This window comes from Manis pentadactyla, chromosome 8 (assembly GCF_030020395.1).
Source record: "Manis pentadactyla isolate mManPen7 chromosome 8, mManPen7.hap1, whole genome shotgun sequence".
Taxonomy (NCBI): domain Eukaryota; kingdom Metazoa; phylum Chordata; class Mammalia; order Pholidota; family Manidae; genus Manis; species Manis pentadactyla.
In genome coordinates, this window is record NC_080026.1 from 45,698,871 (window position 1) to 45,714,746 (window position 15,876).

Consider the following 15,876-nt stretch of genomic DNA (forward strand, 5'->3'; position numbering starts at 1 on the left):
TAAAATAGAAGAACAAATCCAAAAGCTTGAAAAAGGTTCAAGGAAAGTAAGGACCAATAAAAGAAAGCATTGCTTAAAAAAAAAAGAAACTCAAAGAACTAAAGACTTTTAATAGAAGTTTCAAGAAATTCCAGAATTCAAATTCAAGAATCTATACTAAGAGTATACCATATATTATACTAAGAGCTTTATATGTGTGAATTCAGAATTCTCATGACAACATATAATTACTCTCATTTTACAGATGAGGAAACAGAGAAACGGGAGGGTTGACTAATTTGCGCAAGTTCACACTATTGGTTTAGATACCTGTGCCAGCCTGGCAGGCTAGGTGACCTGTGAGAGGGCATTTCATTTTCCTAAGGAAGCCAAGGCATCACCAAGGCAAAGTCAACACAGAAAGAACTGAATTTCCTATTTTAATTTACTGTAAAATACATAAGTCACAAAAAAAGTTTTTAAAGTGAACATCATTAGTTATTCAGCTTAAAATAATGAAAAGTTTCTTTGCTACCATCCGGGTATCCTCTACCTCCCTCCAACACTTGGTAACAGGTGATCCTAAAGCCAATGTTCATCATTTCCTTGCATATTTTATTTTTCATATAGTTGTATCATCAAGAAATAGATGGCACTACTTTATATATTGTTTTTAATGATATCATAGGGTATATATTTTTCTAAAACAAACTGTTTTGCTCAACATTTTATTTGTGAGGTCACTTATGGACTTGATTTTTCTGTAGGAGGTAAAGGAGCAATCCATTTTACTGTTTCCATATGACTAACCAATGTCCAAATAAATTTACTTAAGCCTTTTTATACTGACCTACGCAGCCATTTTTGCCACTCACCAAGCACTTATATACACGCACAGCTTGGTTTCTCTGCTGTACAGGCTGTCTCATTAGTCTATGGGTCACAGTGGTATATCATCATTTCAATGTTTAGTAAGGCAAATCAATCCACTTTTTTCCTAGGGCTCTTTGCTCTATTCCATATGCATGTGAAGACAGAATACTAAGATATGTCGAGGTCTTATCTGGAATTATGAAGAATTTGGGGCTAATTTGTGGGGAAAAAGATACTTTATGATATTGACTTTTCTATTCATTAACGTTTTAACTTCTTCAATGTCTTTCAATAAGGCTTTACAATTTTTTCCAAAAGTCTTACTCAGTTTTTATAGACTTACTCATAGATGCTTTATTTTATTATACACATTTTGTATTTTCTAACTTGTTGACAAATAAGAATGTAATTAATCTTTATGTTTTGATCTTAACTCTAGGACCTTGTTAAGCTTCTGTTAATTCTCCTAATTTGTACATTAGATTATCTGGGATTATTTAAATAGATTATCATCTACAAAGAAGACTAGTCTTTTCCTGCCAAAAAAACATAACATGGAAGGATCTTAAAGATATATTAAAGGAAAATAATCAAGATGAAGAACAGTGTGTGTAAATATGCTACCTCTACGTTTAAAAAAAGGGAGAAAATACGGTTTGTATGTTGCTTCTAAAAGCAAGGCAACTGGATAAAATTGAAGCTACAAGAGGGAAAAACTGGGGTTGAGTAGAAAGATGTAGTAACTAGGTAAATGAAAGATGAGGACAAGAGGGCAACTTTTAACTGTGTTTAACTCTTTATATTTGTTGAGTAGTGAACTATATGTATCAACTATTCAGAAATTTATATTTTTATATATCAACCACTATTAAGGTGAATTTGTAAGTGCTTTATAATATATTTTGACACTTTTTATTAGGTCCATAAAAATTTAGTATTATGACATCTTTGTGATTCACTGAAATTTTATTATGTTACAGCAATCCTCATTAGCTCTGGTAAAGCTTTTGCCTTATCTTTTTGGTGTTACTAATAAATCTTCAACAGCTTTCTTTAAAGTATGCATTTCTCATCCTTTGTCTTTTACTACATCTGTAGCCTAATATTTTAGATTTGTCCCTTTAAATATCATATAGTTAGATCTTTAAAAACAACCAATCTTCCTGTTTAATTGGAAAGTTTAGCTCATTTGAGCTTATTTTTACATTCTTATTACGCATGTTTTTTGTCTTTCCTTTTTCCTTTTATTTCCTTAATCTTAATTTTTTTTAATATAAACAAGAAACTTTTATTGTCTTAAGGCATTGGTAGTTAGAGGGTATCTGTTTCAGCATTTAGTACTAATTATTCTGACAAGATACAATTATCATTAAGTGTTAAATATCAATATTTAATGTCACAAAAGTACCTGAAATGTACTATATACCACAGTGAACTCATGATCTTTCCCCAGACTTAGACCTCTTCTAGTGTTCCCTATCTCTTTGAATGGCTTCATCGCCTATTGAGGGGTATAATCTAGAATCCTAAGAACCATCCCTGGTACTTCTTTTTCTTTTTTTTATACAATATTTTTAAATTAAGGTATTATTGATATACACTCTTATGAAGGTTTCACATGAAAAACAATGTGGTTACTAATTCACCCATATTATCGAGTCCCCCCCATATCCTATTGCAGTCACTGTCCATCAGTGTAGTAAGACTTCATCTTCACCTTAATTTTTTAAAGATATGCTTTACTGTCTTGAAGGTAACAGTCTTATAAATTAAAAACAATTTCTATTAACTCATACTTTTGGGGAGATGAAGTAGCTTTAAAAAGGGCCTCCTTTTCAAAACTGAACTTTTTATTTTGAGGTAATTGTAGATTTCAGATGCAATTATAAGATATAACACAAAAGGATCCTATGCTGCTCTTCAGCCACTTTCTCTGAGTGGTAATATCTTATAAAACTACCATACAAAATCAGAAACAGTACATGAACCTTGACATGCTCTGTAAATCTTACTCACAGTTCCCCCATTTTATCTGCATTTAAACTCTGGCTTTCCTTTGTGGGAACTTTTTCCCTCTGGCTGCTTCTAATATGTTCTTTTTCTATCTTTGGTGTTCTATGATTTCACTATGATGTGTTAAACTCTGGATTTCCTTTTGTCTTGCTTAGGAATTACTGTTATTTTTTTTTTTTTTTCTGTCTGTGTTTTAGTGTCATTCATCAATTCTGGAGAATTCCCAACTATCACCTCTTCAAATACCACAACAATGAAATGATAGCTTTCCTTGGAACTTTGTGGGAATTTTTTAAGATCTCAACTGAAGCTGAATTCTTCCAATGAGAATCTATGTTTGCTTCTGCTAGTGTCTTGTCAATCTGTAGCCACTTCAAAGTGATTTATCTATTTGGGTTTCTGAGACCTTAAAGACAGTATAAACTCTGATCAAAAACCTGCAGGAATGTCCAATTTATGACTGCAAACTGTCAGGGGAGATTACTTACCCCATCCACTCAGTATCAAGGTTAATATGGACAAAATTCTCTCTTGTCCTCTTCAGTTTAGTAAACTGGTCACCAATGATGATTAGGTCTTAGGTGGACTCCAGTTTACTTCCTGTCCTCCATGTCCTGTACACTTATTACAACAAATGACCAAGGTCTCCAGGATTCAGCCAAAAATGTCAGGGTGCAAGCCAACTCTGGCCCTCACTACCAGGGTTCCTGCTTTTGCTTAGGTTTGAAGACATGTGCATTCATTGCTTGTATCCCAGATCAGGGATGTATTTGTTCTCAACTGGGAGGATGATTCATGCTATTAAATTCTACATATTGCTAAAAATGCAAGTTTTCTTATTTTTTTAAACATACAGTTATGTTGTATTATATAAAAGATCCGTAAGTCTTGAAGGACTGTTTTTACTCTTTTTGTCTGCTGCTTCTAACTCATTACACATTTAATTTTAGACTGTGAGCTTATATTTGGCATATTTCACTCTGTGTTAACCCTGAGGAACCAGATTTGAGAGTGACTTCCTCTGTAGTTCAGTGTTCGTTCCCGCCAGGCACCCTTGGGGGCCTGGTACACAGACCACTTTGACTCATCAGGTGAGGGTATCCCAGACACCACAGATGGTGAAAACTGAAACCACTATTTGTCTCAGAAGAGAACTTAGTCACAAATTAGAGAAGACTGTTTTTTCCTCTGCCCACCACAAAGTCAAGGGAGATGGTGTGTCAAATTAAAGATGCAAAGTTTTTTCTCCAGTTCACCTTTTCATGGATATACAGCACCTCGACAGTGCTTAATGCTGACTCTCCTCACACCTGGGCTGAGCTCCAGGGCTCATGTCCTGTCTACCCTAGGGACTCATATTAGTAACTAAGCCCTCAGGTTGCATTTAAAATCAGTTTTGGGGGCACTGAAAGGACCTCTTTTGTGTTGTATTCAGACAAAATTTCTTTTAAAATGAGCCATTTCATTTGTTTTTTTATTTCTATTCTATTAATTTGGCAATAAAACTCTAAGTGTCTGTATACATTTTAAAGAGATGATATATAATGTTCCATGGTCATTAGGAAAAACAGTCACTTCAATCACAACACAGTGAAAGTATACTTCAGTTCTACATTACAACCTGTTAGTGACATATTCATATTCATTCACAGTGTGTCATGATGGAGACAGAAAGTAAGTAGATGGGAAAGAAGAAAACAGCAGAAGTAAGAGAAATAAAAGTAAGATACATTAGAGAGCTATACAACAGTGACAAAATTCTGGGCAAGGGCTCACAACGCATCAACAAACAAACCTTCCCAAAGAAAAGCAGACCCAGAGGGAAGTGTAAGGGGAGTAGTACAACTTTTGAAGTTGATGGAATAAAGAAAGAATAACGACATCTCATAGTTTTTTAATAGTGCTGCTTATGGAATTTTTTCAAAACAGGAAATGAAACCTGTGCACCTAGTTTAGTTTGCAGGAATGGCTTTCCTTTTAAATAAAGGAAAGCTTAAGACAATTTAAAAATCACTAGATAGCTTATGGTCAGCCAATTCTCAATTTAGAGGTTATAAAAATTAAAATGTCTCATAGGTAAATCTCAGCTCTCATCACACTGGGATATTTGGCATACATATCTGTTTTACAACTCACTACTTGGAGGCAGTATTAAACCAACCCCTACTCCTATGTGACATTTCTTATGGAATCAAAAATTGCCAAGTTGATCACCTGCAAATCTATCTTTAAGTATGCCACCAAAAAAAATTTCCTTATATTTTTTAAAGATAAAAGAGGCTTTTACTTTTACATACATATTTTTTTTCATTGTGTAGAAAAGCCAATTACTTAAAATTCAGAGTTCTTGAATAACATATAGAAACACCGAATGTTTTATTTCTCAGTAAAACTGAACTAAAATCTAAGTTCCTTTCCCTGAAGAGCAGACAAGGTTACGTAGTTTTCATTTTGTAATCTTAAAATCACCAATACTTAAGCATGGCTTCTGACTACACTTAATAACATGATTATTTATTCTCTGAAACTATCAGTAAGTCATCAGTACCCAAAGATCACTTAAGCATTGTAACTCTTCACTTAAAATTATTTTGAGGAACACAGAACAGACTGGTGGTTCCCTAGGGGAGGAGGGTAGGTGAAAAGGTGAAGGGGGAGAGGAAAATTAGTGAGAATGTTTGATATCTTGATCTGGATGATGGTTACATGAGTGTATACACATGTCAAAATTCACTGAGCTGTACACTAAGATTTGTGCATTTTACTGAATGCACTCAATTAATTAATTGAATTTAGGGAAACTATGAATAATGTACTTTCTAACCATAGTGGCTATAAAAAACATCAGATGAGAGTGTACTCTTTTGTCATACAACTTCAACATGTCTCTCATCATGAACTTTCTCACCAGCAGCAGCAAAGACAACATAAATGCTTCCTCCTTCCAAATCCCAAAAATTACATTAACACAAACACACTGAAAGGTAGTCTGGAAATAACTTTTGTCCAAAAGCTGAGCTTTTAGGTTCTCCACACAAAATATTTTTTCTGATTAGTCATCAATGTTAGAAGAGCTACTTGATGTGTATGATTATAAAACTCCCAAAGGATATATATTTTTCTCAGTTGCTATAATAATGAAGTTGCCAGAAGTAAATGTAAGTCTGAATTTTGAAATGAGCATCCTGATTCAAAATCATATCTGCCTCCCAATGATCAAAGTACCTATTCCTTCTTGCCTCAGGAACTAGATAGTAAAATACCTAGCACTTACTAACAAATTTTTTAAAGGCCCATAAATGATTGCTCCCTCAGTGAGGTGCCCTTCTGTCTCACTCTGACCTCTCTGCTATCAAGGGTCTCACCATTCGCTACTTCCACTAGGAGGAGAGGCAGAGAGAGACCCTGCCTTCTTAGTCTCTTGCACAATAACTGAGCAGGCAATCTTCTGACCTTGCTCTGGACTGGTTTTATTAGAAAACTAATAAAAAGAAAAAAGTTAACAATTCCTAGTGTGGGGCAGAATAACTGGCTCATTTCCAATTGGTTATACAGGTATATGAAATCAGGGAATTCTGGAAAAAAATAGAATTTCCCATGTAATATCTTCACTTTCCATTTCCTCTACATGATTGGATTCCACTCTCTACCTCCCTTTCATTGACACTGAAGAAATACTTAATGATCATTTCTTTGGGAAGGAGAATATAAAATTACTCCTATCAGCTAAAAATTATGAAAAATCACACCCAGCCTCAGTCTTTCACTGTCACAGATGAGGTCCTCATCAGAACACAGGCTTCTTAACCCATTTTTCATTGTGGAAACTTTTCATTTCACAAACTTGTTCGACTCCCAAGAACCTCCAGTAGGGCTTCATGAAAATTCAGATTCCCCTGGTGCTCCCAAACTTAATCAAAATTTTCAGCAGGGAAGGAGCCAGGACTGTTCTTTCAGCAAGCACCTAGGTAATTTTTATGATGAGGAAGGTTTGAAGAACTCTGATCCTGGGACTAATTCATCTTTAAAAAAACATTCCCTACTAACTGTTTCCTTTATGAGTCCCTTAGGAAGTAGCATGTGGATTAAAAGTACTGTGAAATGCACATATTAAGATAAAACCCAGTCTACTTTGCAGACTAGTGCTTTACAGTGGCTAAGTAATACATGGAAAGTAAACTAATAGTCCTTAATTTGTTAAATCATTATCCTGAGGGTTGGTGGGTTGAAATCACTATCTTAAGCAGATGAGGTTCCTCTAAATTTCAATTATTTGAAGTATTACCATGCTTTCTATTTAGAGAGTTTGCAAAGGGATGATCTTGTCTAGCACGTACTAATCAAAGACCTGTACAGACTAAATAGCTACCTAAAATTTAGAAGACAATGCAAAATCAGGAAGAGCCTCTTCTAAATGGCACAAAAAGAAAAAGTGGGTTTGGGTACGTGCACTTCTTTCACACAAGGATGCTATATCCTTGTGTATGGTACAGAACACAGTACATGGAAGGCATTTAATCCAAGGTTGATAAGTGAATAAGAGTAAATTAATGCATGAGATATGTGTCAGTGATACAGGAAAAAAACAAACTCAGCAGCATCTTTAGGGGAGAGAAAAGCATTTTTTAAAATTTCTATTAATTATCTGGTAGAAAGACTTTACCAGCCTTTAATTTGAATAAATTACACTGATATTTACTTTCAAAATAGGAAAGGCAAATCTGAGGGGCCCAAAAAAGCACAAAAGTAAAGAAGAGGAAATGAAAGCTAAGGTGGTGCTTCAGGAGTAATAAAATCTGAGGCAAGCAGCCCCTGAGGACAGTCACACACAAAGTCACGCCAATGCTCCTCCCCAGTGTGGGTTTAGCATCCCATAATGCACACATATTCAAGTGCCAGATTCACAAGAACAATGACTGACCAAGAAAGGAGAAGAGAAACCAAGTGGATGTCAGGTGAAAATCCAGGGCAACATAATGAAGAAGGGCAGAGGGAACAGCGTGCAACAGCATGCAGGTGTCTCGGCGAGGACAGGGGGCAGCAGGCAGCTCTCAGTGCGGACAAAGCACCGGGAGAGGGAGACACACCTCAATCACAAACAAACCGCTTACCCTCCGCTTTAGTGGCAGTACCATCTTTAAGCAAATTAAAAAACAAGGGAAGGGATAACAGGGAACAGTTAGTAACATTTAAAAAATTAAAAAGCAGAATGTTATTAGCTACTAAGAAAGCAAAAGCTCAATTTGAAATAAAATTAAGAAGGAAACAAACTGAACAGCAAAGCAGAGTCTGAAGCACATAAATGAACTTTATACTGAAATCAGCTTAGTACAATGTGCTTTTGCCTTTGGAAAACAAAACCAAAAAGGCAACAAGGGTGGTGCCTTAGTAAATAGAGTGACTGTTTTTTTGTTTTAGCCAACCCTCACTCTCTTCACAGTTCCTTTTTGGTTTAGAACAAAGTACTAGCAGATTTTAAGGTGTGGGGGAAGGGGACTAAAAACTAACATACTACAGAGTCACTGCAAGGACAGAGGCAAGTACGAGCTCTGAGAAGCTAGCTCTGGCAACGCCTATCCCAGCTACATGGGGAGCAGCAGAAGCTGGACACATGGTACTTGAATAAAGGCCTATGGACTCCACATCTTCCCTCATGTGTCTGGACTCTAGAAATACGGAAAAGGATCATCAGCATTAATGCTACACTTCAGTACAAAAAGTAAATGTGGCAACTGCTTGGCAGGATTATGTTATTATATTTTAGGGATTTTTGGTTGTTTTGGACATAAGGAAACTAGAGGTAGACTTCTCAGGAAACGGTAAGGGAATGGGAATACGCTACTCTTGCTATTTGAAGAGGTGACACTGGGCTGAAAATTTAACATCAGGGCTTCTAAAAGGTCAGTTGTATACATCAAACCAAAAGGCCCAAGTTATTTTATTGGCACTGAGGGAAGTCTACATGTCCACATTGAAATATCCCAAATAGGCACAGGAAAGAGACCAATGAGTACTCTAACAGCTGGTTTTTACTCAAGTGTTCAAGCAAGAAAACAAATACTAACTATAAATGCTCATGGTGGATCAAATGTTTTGAAAGATAGATAAATAAAAACTGAACTAAAATTAACAGTACTTCACCACAGGAGAAAGTAGTTCTGGCTTCCTCCTTACTCAATGATTACATATCAACATGGTACTATAAACACTCCTGCGTCATGCTCCGGTAGTTAAATGGTAGAAAAGGAGGCCTCCTACTGGGTTTCCTCACAATTGGAATTTATCTACATTTGAGGTATTGTCAGAGACGACAAGATGGACCTGACAGACATTCCAGAAGATATTCCTTTCAAATTAACATGCTCCTATCACAATCATGGTTTCTTTCGCCCTACAGGATAATAGTGTACAAAGAACTTTTATATCACTTTATTTATCCCTATCACATATCTGGGTTAGGTGACTATTATTACAATGCATTTATGGGTAGAGAAAACAGACTCAAAAGATCCCATGGCCTGTTCAAGGTTACCAAGCTGACAAATGCCGGCCCAATAATCTTCTCTTGGGGTTGGCTCACTTTCATGCTCAAAACATTTTTAGAACATTAGTTTTAGATCTGAGTTTGGAATTAGTTTGTAAACCACATAAAAGTAATTCAGTTTCTTCATCAAGTTTAAATTGTCTTCATTCCTATAAAGTCCAAAATAAAATTCATCCATCTAAGTCCCCAGACTTTGGCTTTGAAAGACTTTTTCTAACAAAAATTCAATTGAAATAAACTATCAGTCTTACATATGGTGGGCATTAACCACCTGCCCAAAACCTGAAAAAGTGGTCTACCACTCTGTCAGAAATTAGTTCTTTTGAAAACAATTAAAAAAAATGCTTTTGGTTATTGCTAGGGTAACTGCACGCTGTTCCCAAGGTGACACATGGAAGGACAACACTCTTGTACAATACGGTTATGTTAACTAGTCTACATTTACCTAGAAGTCGTTCCCCCCCACCCCCCCCTACTCCAGTTATATTCACAAACTGGGAAATAATCTCACTGCAATGACAATCTGTGCTGAATCCCTCACTAAAACCTCTGGCTCTGCTCCCAGCAATGTCAGGAGGGGAGAAAGCCTAGGTTTGGCAGTGAGGAGGTAGCTTAGTGCTGGCTGGGCTGCCACAAAGGGGGAGGAAAGCTGATGAAAGGAGGTGCTCAGTGCCACACCACTTGGGCACGAGTGTGCTGACTCACCACTAAAAAAGATGATGCCCCAAGGAAAAGGGAGACTCAATAAAGGGTGGCTGCTACCCAGCAGCAAGTGCACAGAGTCACTCACACTGACACACTGGTGAACAGTGAGTATTTTCTTGGTTATGGCTTTTTGTTAAGTTGCTAAAAACCCTGAGCAGAGGTAGGTATCATCTCAAACAGCAGAACTGGGGGAAGAGGTGGTGGGGCCCTGGTTACCTAAGGATGCGTATGACCCAGGAGGCAAGGCTGCTGCAGAGCTGAAGGGTGTGGTGCCTGAAGCTGAGGAGACTTTGGACTTGGCACTGGCCGCTGCATTCACGTCAATGTCACTTCGAGACCGCTGGAGGGAACCAGTCGTTGACGCTGATTTGGTACTAACTGTGGAGGCTTTAGTGGTGAGAGAGGAAACGTTAGCAAGGACTCTATTAGAATGTGAAACACATACTGTTAAAACTTGTTTCAAATTTTGTTGAAAACAAATATTAAGTTATAACAAAGGCTGGAGCACATAAGAAGTGACCAGCAGCTTCTTCTGGTCACTGCAGACACAGTTCAGCCAGTGTGAAGGAACATGAAAGGGACCGCAGCCATACACTTGTTACACCTACTGTCTTGTAATCAAACACTGCAAACTCCAAAGAAATGGACCATATTTCGGGTTAAGAGGAGAAGTGAAGTAATGAAAAATCGTTCACATCTGGCCAGTTTCCTCACAATGGGGCGTAAACATGCACCCTTTCCTGGCTGCCCTTCCTTCTCAGGAAATACTCTGCTCCCCCACCTCTGGGTACCACCAACCTGCTGCTGCTGCTCAAAGCACCCCAAATGGTCTTCACTCTGTCATCAAGTGATCGGAGCAAAGGAGCGGCACTATTTGAAGCAGTACCCACATGCTGGAGGGAGGGTTGTTGAGAAAAAGGCAACAGAACTCAATTTCTGCCTGCCCATGTTGTCCCGCCCACATCTTCCTGACAATATCTTCCTCACAGCCATCAGCTCCTGGGAAGCAGAGTTGTGCTGTGGCAGTCAGAGCAGATCAGAGCAGCATGGTCTGCAAACCTGAGCAACCTGCCAGCAAGTTGTTGGCTTCCAGCAACTGAGCTGCCTCTGGGAGCACTGCCACCCAGCTGAGGGAAGGAAGCACAGAGGCCTCCCGCAGATGGCCTTCTCCACACTGTCAGTCTTACCTCTAGAGGTGGTACTTCCAGTAGGACTTCTTTTGGCAGAGAGTGGCCGGCTGAAATAAACAATCAAATGTGCACTTTATGTACATTCATGCATGTATGAACTACAACAGGAAATTATGGTAACAAATTATTTCAGAGGTTTCAAAATTTGAGGTAATATGGACCACAGTCTTATAAACCCCCAATTTGAGACAAAGCTTTAGTGTTGTATGAATGCTATTTTGGACTATCTCTAATCCCACAGAGATAAGTCCTAACTAGAGACAGACATTAAGAATACAGAGTAAAGACAGTAAATACATCAAGTCCCAGGTTCCAAATGTCCTCCCTTTCCAAACCTGTCTCCAAATTAACACTTACATTCTCTTAGAAGACACTTCAAATAATTCACTTATGTCCCTCCAAAACTGTCATCTAGGACTGCCATATAAATTTAATTAAGAACTACTTATGGCAGAGACTAAAGCCACCATTTTTTCTCATTTGCCACAGTATCTTACCTCATACCCAAATCCATCTGAAGACAGATGTAAGAGGGAATCGTAACAGGCACACATAGGTAAAAAAACACATTCAGAATTTGTGTTCTCATGCAGAAAACTTTAAAAAATAAAACCTCACACTAATGAAAAGCATAGGTGAATTCCTTACTTGAGACTCTCTTGAGAGCTAGAAGATGAACGATCAGATTGGGGCAGAGACACGATGCTGTCTGAGTTCTTCAAATGGGACTGCAGGGCTTTCTGGTAGGAGGACTCCAAGGTGTGGTATAAGTGCTCTGCTTCCCTGCTGAAGTGACTGTGGAAACCCCAGTAACACCTAGGGGAGACACACAACTGCCTGGTATAGTTAGCCGATCATAACAGGCTTTTCCGAGCTCTGGAGTATACCACATATTTCCAAGGACTAGAATCCTCAGTTTACCTGCTATCAGTAGCAGCATGACATTAGGACGAGGAGGCTGGTAAGAACCTGCCCTAACAACTAACTGGTTTTTTGACACTGGGCAAATTAGTTCTCTGTATCTCAGTCTCATTTATAAAATGGAAATTAAAGGACTTAACTTCCAAGACTGAATGAAGCCTTAGCAAAGATGGTGCTAAAACATCTAGAACTACACGTAGAGCACAACAGGGACTCGTTACTGGTTGCTTTCATAAATGCAATTTAACATTCATTGATTTGAAGTATTTGAAATTACCCTAGGTAACTGTACCAAGGAAAAATGGAAAGACGTTCAGAGCTACTTAAAATCTGTGTTGCATTATGAATGAAGAAGTAAAAAAAAAAATTAGGGAAGGGGAAAATACAAGAACAAGAAAAAGAAGAGCATAAACAGATCTTTAACAAACCCATTTCTAATAGTTTTTATCAACTCAATATTTCACTTTTTTTGGTAGGAACTAAATAAGCAAGATGAGGGTGTGGCAAGCATTTCAGTGTTATGGTGAAGTCCTCCACAAGACTAAGAAGCCAGGGAAACACTGGGAGAGCAGTCAAAAAGCATGATCAGGGTGTATTAACGCAGCTGAGTAAAACAGATATTCCAGGCTAGTAAGAATACATTTAACCTGTATCAGTTAGAAGAGGTAGTCAATTGTCAAAGTACAGAGAAAACCACTACAGGTACAAAAATTGGCAGTACTAATCTATGCACTGACTGAGAGAGAATAAGGCTCACCTTCAAAAACTTCTGGTATTGTTAGTCACAGTGGCAAAATTATTCCCAGGGAGGTACTGAATGAATGGGGCCACAGCCCTAGGGCTGGAGTGTAGACAGTCCTAATGGCAAACTGCCTCAAGCCCGAGATGGCAGCCACACCAAGTCAGCCCTGTGATAATTCAGAACATCAGATCCCCCACCAACCTTCCCTCAGGGCCATTCACTCTGGCAAAGCAACCACTGATTCTTGTGAAGCTGTGGTCACAGGAAAATATCCCTGTGATGGTGATTTTTCATAGTAAATCAAAAAGTTCCTTTGGATTATGACTTGGCTTTTAACAGCTCAATGAGTAAGAGAAGACATTGAGAGTACATGCAAGTGATTTTCTGATTCATGTAGTAATTTCTCATAAATCTAAAAATGAGCATTCTGCTGTCTACTCCAGTCCTGTTTATGTTCAAATAACACTAGTCAGTCTTTCAAGCCTACTGAACAACCTCCTAACAAATAACTAGAGAAATATTTTGAAATGGTCTTTTGGGGTCATATTTAAGTCATGATTAATGAAACATGTTCACGTAACTTAATGAGTTTTTAATAAGGCAATCTAGACAGGATATCAAATGTAGAAGAAGTTAATAAAAAAAGTGGTGAACAGTAAATACTTACTTTCTGGCTTCTATCCTTGCTTCAGAATCAGCGTCATGTATTCCTTTCTTTATTGTTTCAGCTAATACTGATATGTGTCTAGATATTTAAAAAGGAGAGCAGTAACAGTCATTAACATACAGCTTCATTCGGATGAAAACAGGAGTGAGAGATAACTTGAAAATGGCAACTTGTAACTTGTAACCTTTGTGCCAAGTAAGTCAACTAACAGGCTTAGAAAGTCACAACACTCCTTGCAGATCTTCTAACTTCTAATTCTGTCCCAGTACCCTGCCCCCTAACCTCATCCTACCCCCACCTATGCACACTGGTCACCGTACTTTCCTGTGTGATTATTAAAAATAACAGCTAATTTTTCTTCAGGTCATACTTACTTAGCTCAACCCTTTATGAACCCACACAACAAAACCTATTTTTCCATGATCAGAACTAGTTAGTATGAAAATTATAATGAGATAATAATCTTGACACTGAAGAAGCTATCTGTATCATGTTTCTGTAATTCAACAGACTTTTTTCAAGTTCCACTAAATAATATCAACAATCATATAAAATTATGCAATCATTTTGTAAACAGGTATTCTCTTTAGCTATGTTCTACCCTGGCTGAGAAATCATTAAACTGTTTCACTGAGTATTTAACAGTTTTAAGAAAAGGGTAATGACTAGAATGAATAGTTTCGCAGCAAAAAGACTAGTTACCAGTCCAGCAAACTCTTCTTTTTGAAGAAATGAAAGAAGACATTCTTTCTTTCATTCAGTAAATATTTAGCAAGCACCTGTGAGATGGCAGATGCTGAGCTAGGAGGTGAATGAATACAACAGGTGACCTGTGAATTCTTCACGAATTTCTGTTCTACTCACCTGTCCCCATGTTAAATCCCTTCCTCCACTTTCCACCTCTAAAGTTCAAAACCATTGGCCAAACAAAGCAGATATAATGTCCACGAGATTAAAGAACAAAGAAGTATTGTTATCTTCTATATTCAAAGTATTTTCAGATGAAACTTCCTCTAGGAGGCTTGGCTTCATTTCATCTCTGACCGCTGCAGTATGGAATGAGACTCCCAGCAGTACTCAATTTATTAAAATTCCAGTACTAATAATATGTTTAGTATGCCGCAAAGTTCTTCACAAAACTTATGCAACACCATTTTGTTCTCAACTTTAATCAGAAAGAATAACAGACACCTAAAAATGACAGGAACTAAAAATGACAAAGAATGAATCTCAAAGAGTTCCACTAAGCCTACTTTTCATTATGATCATGTGAAACTTACCACAGACCAACCTGAATAAAGAGAAAGCTACTGACTTTCTTATACAGAACAATCAAAAAGAAAACTTTCAAATGAGTGAAATTCCTTTAAGGCCATAAGAATTTCACCTTGCTCACTACAAGCACCTTTAAATATGCACCTCACTGGAACTGATAGGAATGTCAGGCAGCAGGATCCAAGTCAATAAAGAGTCATTCCTTGCTTTGTCGTTGTCATCGTGCACACATTTTGATCAGTTTAACTCACTAAAAGCTTCTGCCAATGTTATGTGCCTCACATCAGCAGAAATAACAGAAGTAGTTATGCAAACAAATGCTTAGCCTCCTCCAGTTCTTATATAAAGGGGGTTGGACCACTCACTGAGGCATTAAATCTCAAGATTCAATTCAGAGAAAAAAAAAAAATCAGCACCCAGATACTCACCGTTCCAGTGAATGTGTCTGCCATTCTTGTAAAAGTAAATCTAAAAACTCAAAACAGCGCCTGAGAATTGTAAAGAAAAAAACGTGACTCAGTAATTTGTATGTTAGAGAGGCTTTTTTCTGAAGTGACCCAACACTACTTTACTTTTTATAATTGGTAAATTTCCTCTAATGTTTATGATTCAAAAGCTGCAACATAAAGATGGAATCAGAACTGACTGAAAACCAAAGCAAATAAAAATAATAATCAAACATCTGTGGTGGTCAAAAGAAAAATCACAGAGATATAGGGACAGGAAGAGAGCATTCCCTTCAAATTAGAAACTTGACCTACAAGGCAATTATTATTAAAAAGGCCTATCACTGTCATTTGTTTTTATACCTCCAATAGTATGTTCATACAGGATGGACACACACACAAAAGATCAACGCACATTAACATTAGAGAATCAGAGAACAAGTCTTTGTATTAATTAATCTGTAATAATTGATTGTATTTATGTGTATTATAGTTTTCTGAGGAAACTCCATATTGCTTTC

General features: G+C 37.4%; 1 protein-coding gene across 6 annotated transcripts in view; it reads right to left on the reverse strand.

Annotated features, from left to right (window-relative positions):
• The window catches only part of CLASP1 (cytoplasmic linker associated protein 1), a 321,777-nt gene that overhangs the window by 102,987 nt on the left and 202,914 nt on the right, over nt 1-15,876 (reverse strand). For all 6 annotated transcript variants that reach the window (XM_057505720.1, XM_057505716.1, XM_057505718.1 and 3 more), the window contains exons 17-21: nt 15,338-15,397; nt 13,635-13,712; nt 11,953-12,120; nt 11,302-11,351; nt 10,331-10,501 (exon numbers count right to left, since the gene is read on the reverse strand). In XM_057505720.1, the coding sequence (XP_057361703.1) occupies nt 10,331-10,501; nt 11,302-11,351; nt 11,953-12,120; nt 13,635-13,712; nt 15,338-15,397 (527 nt within the window). The remainder of the gene's footprint in view (nt 1-10,330; nt 10,502-11,301; nt 11,352-11,952; nt 12,121-13,634; nt 13,713-15,337; nt 15,398-15,876) is intronic.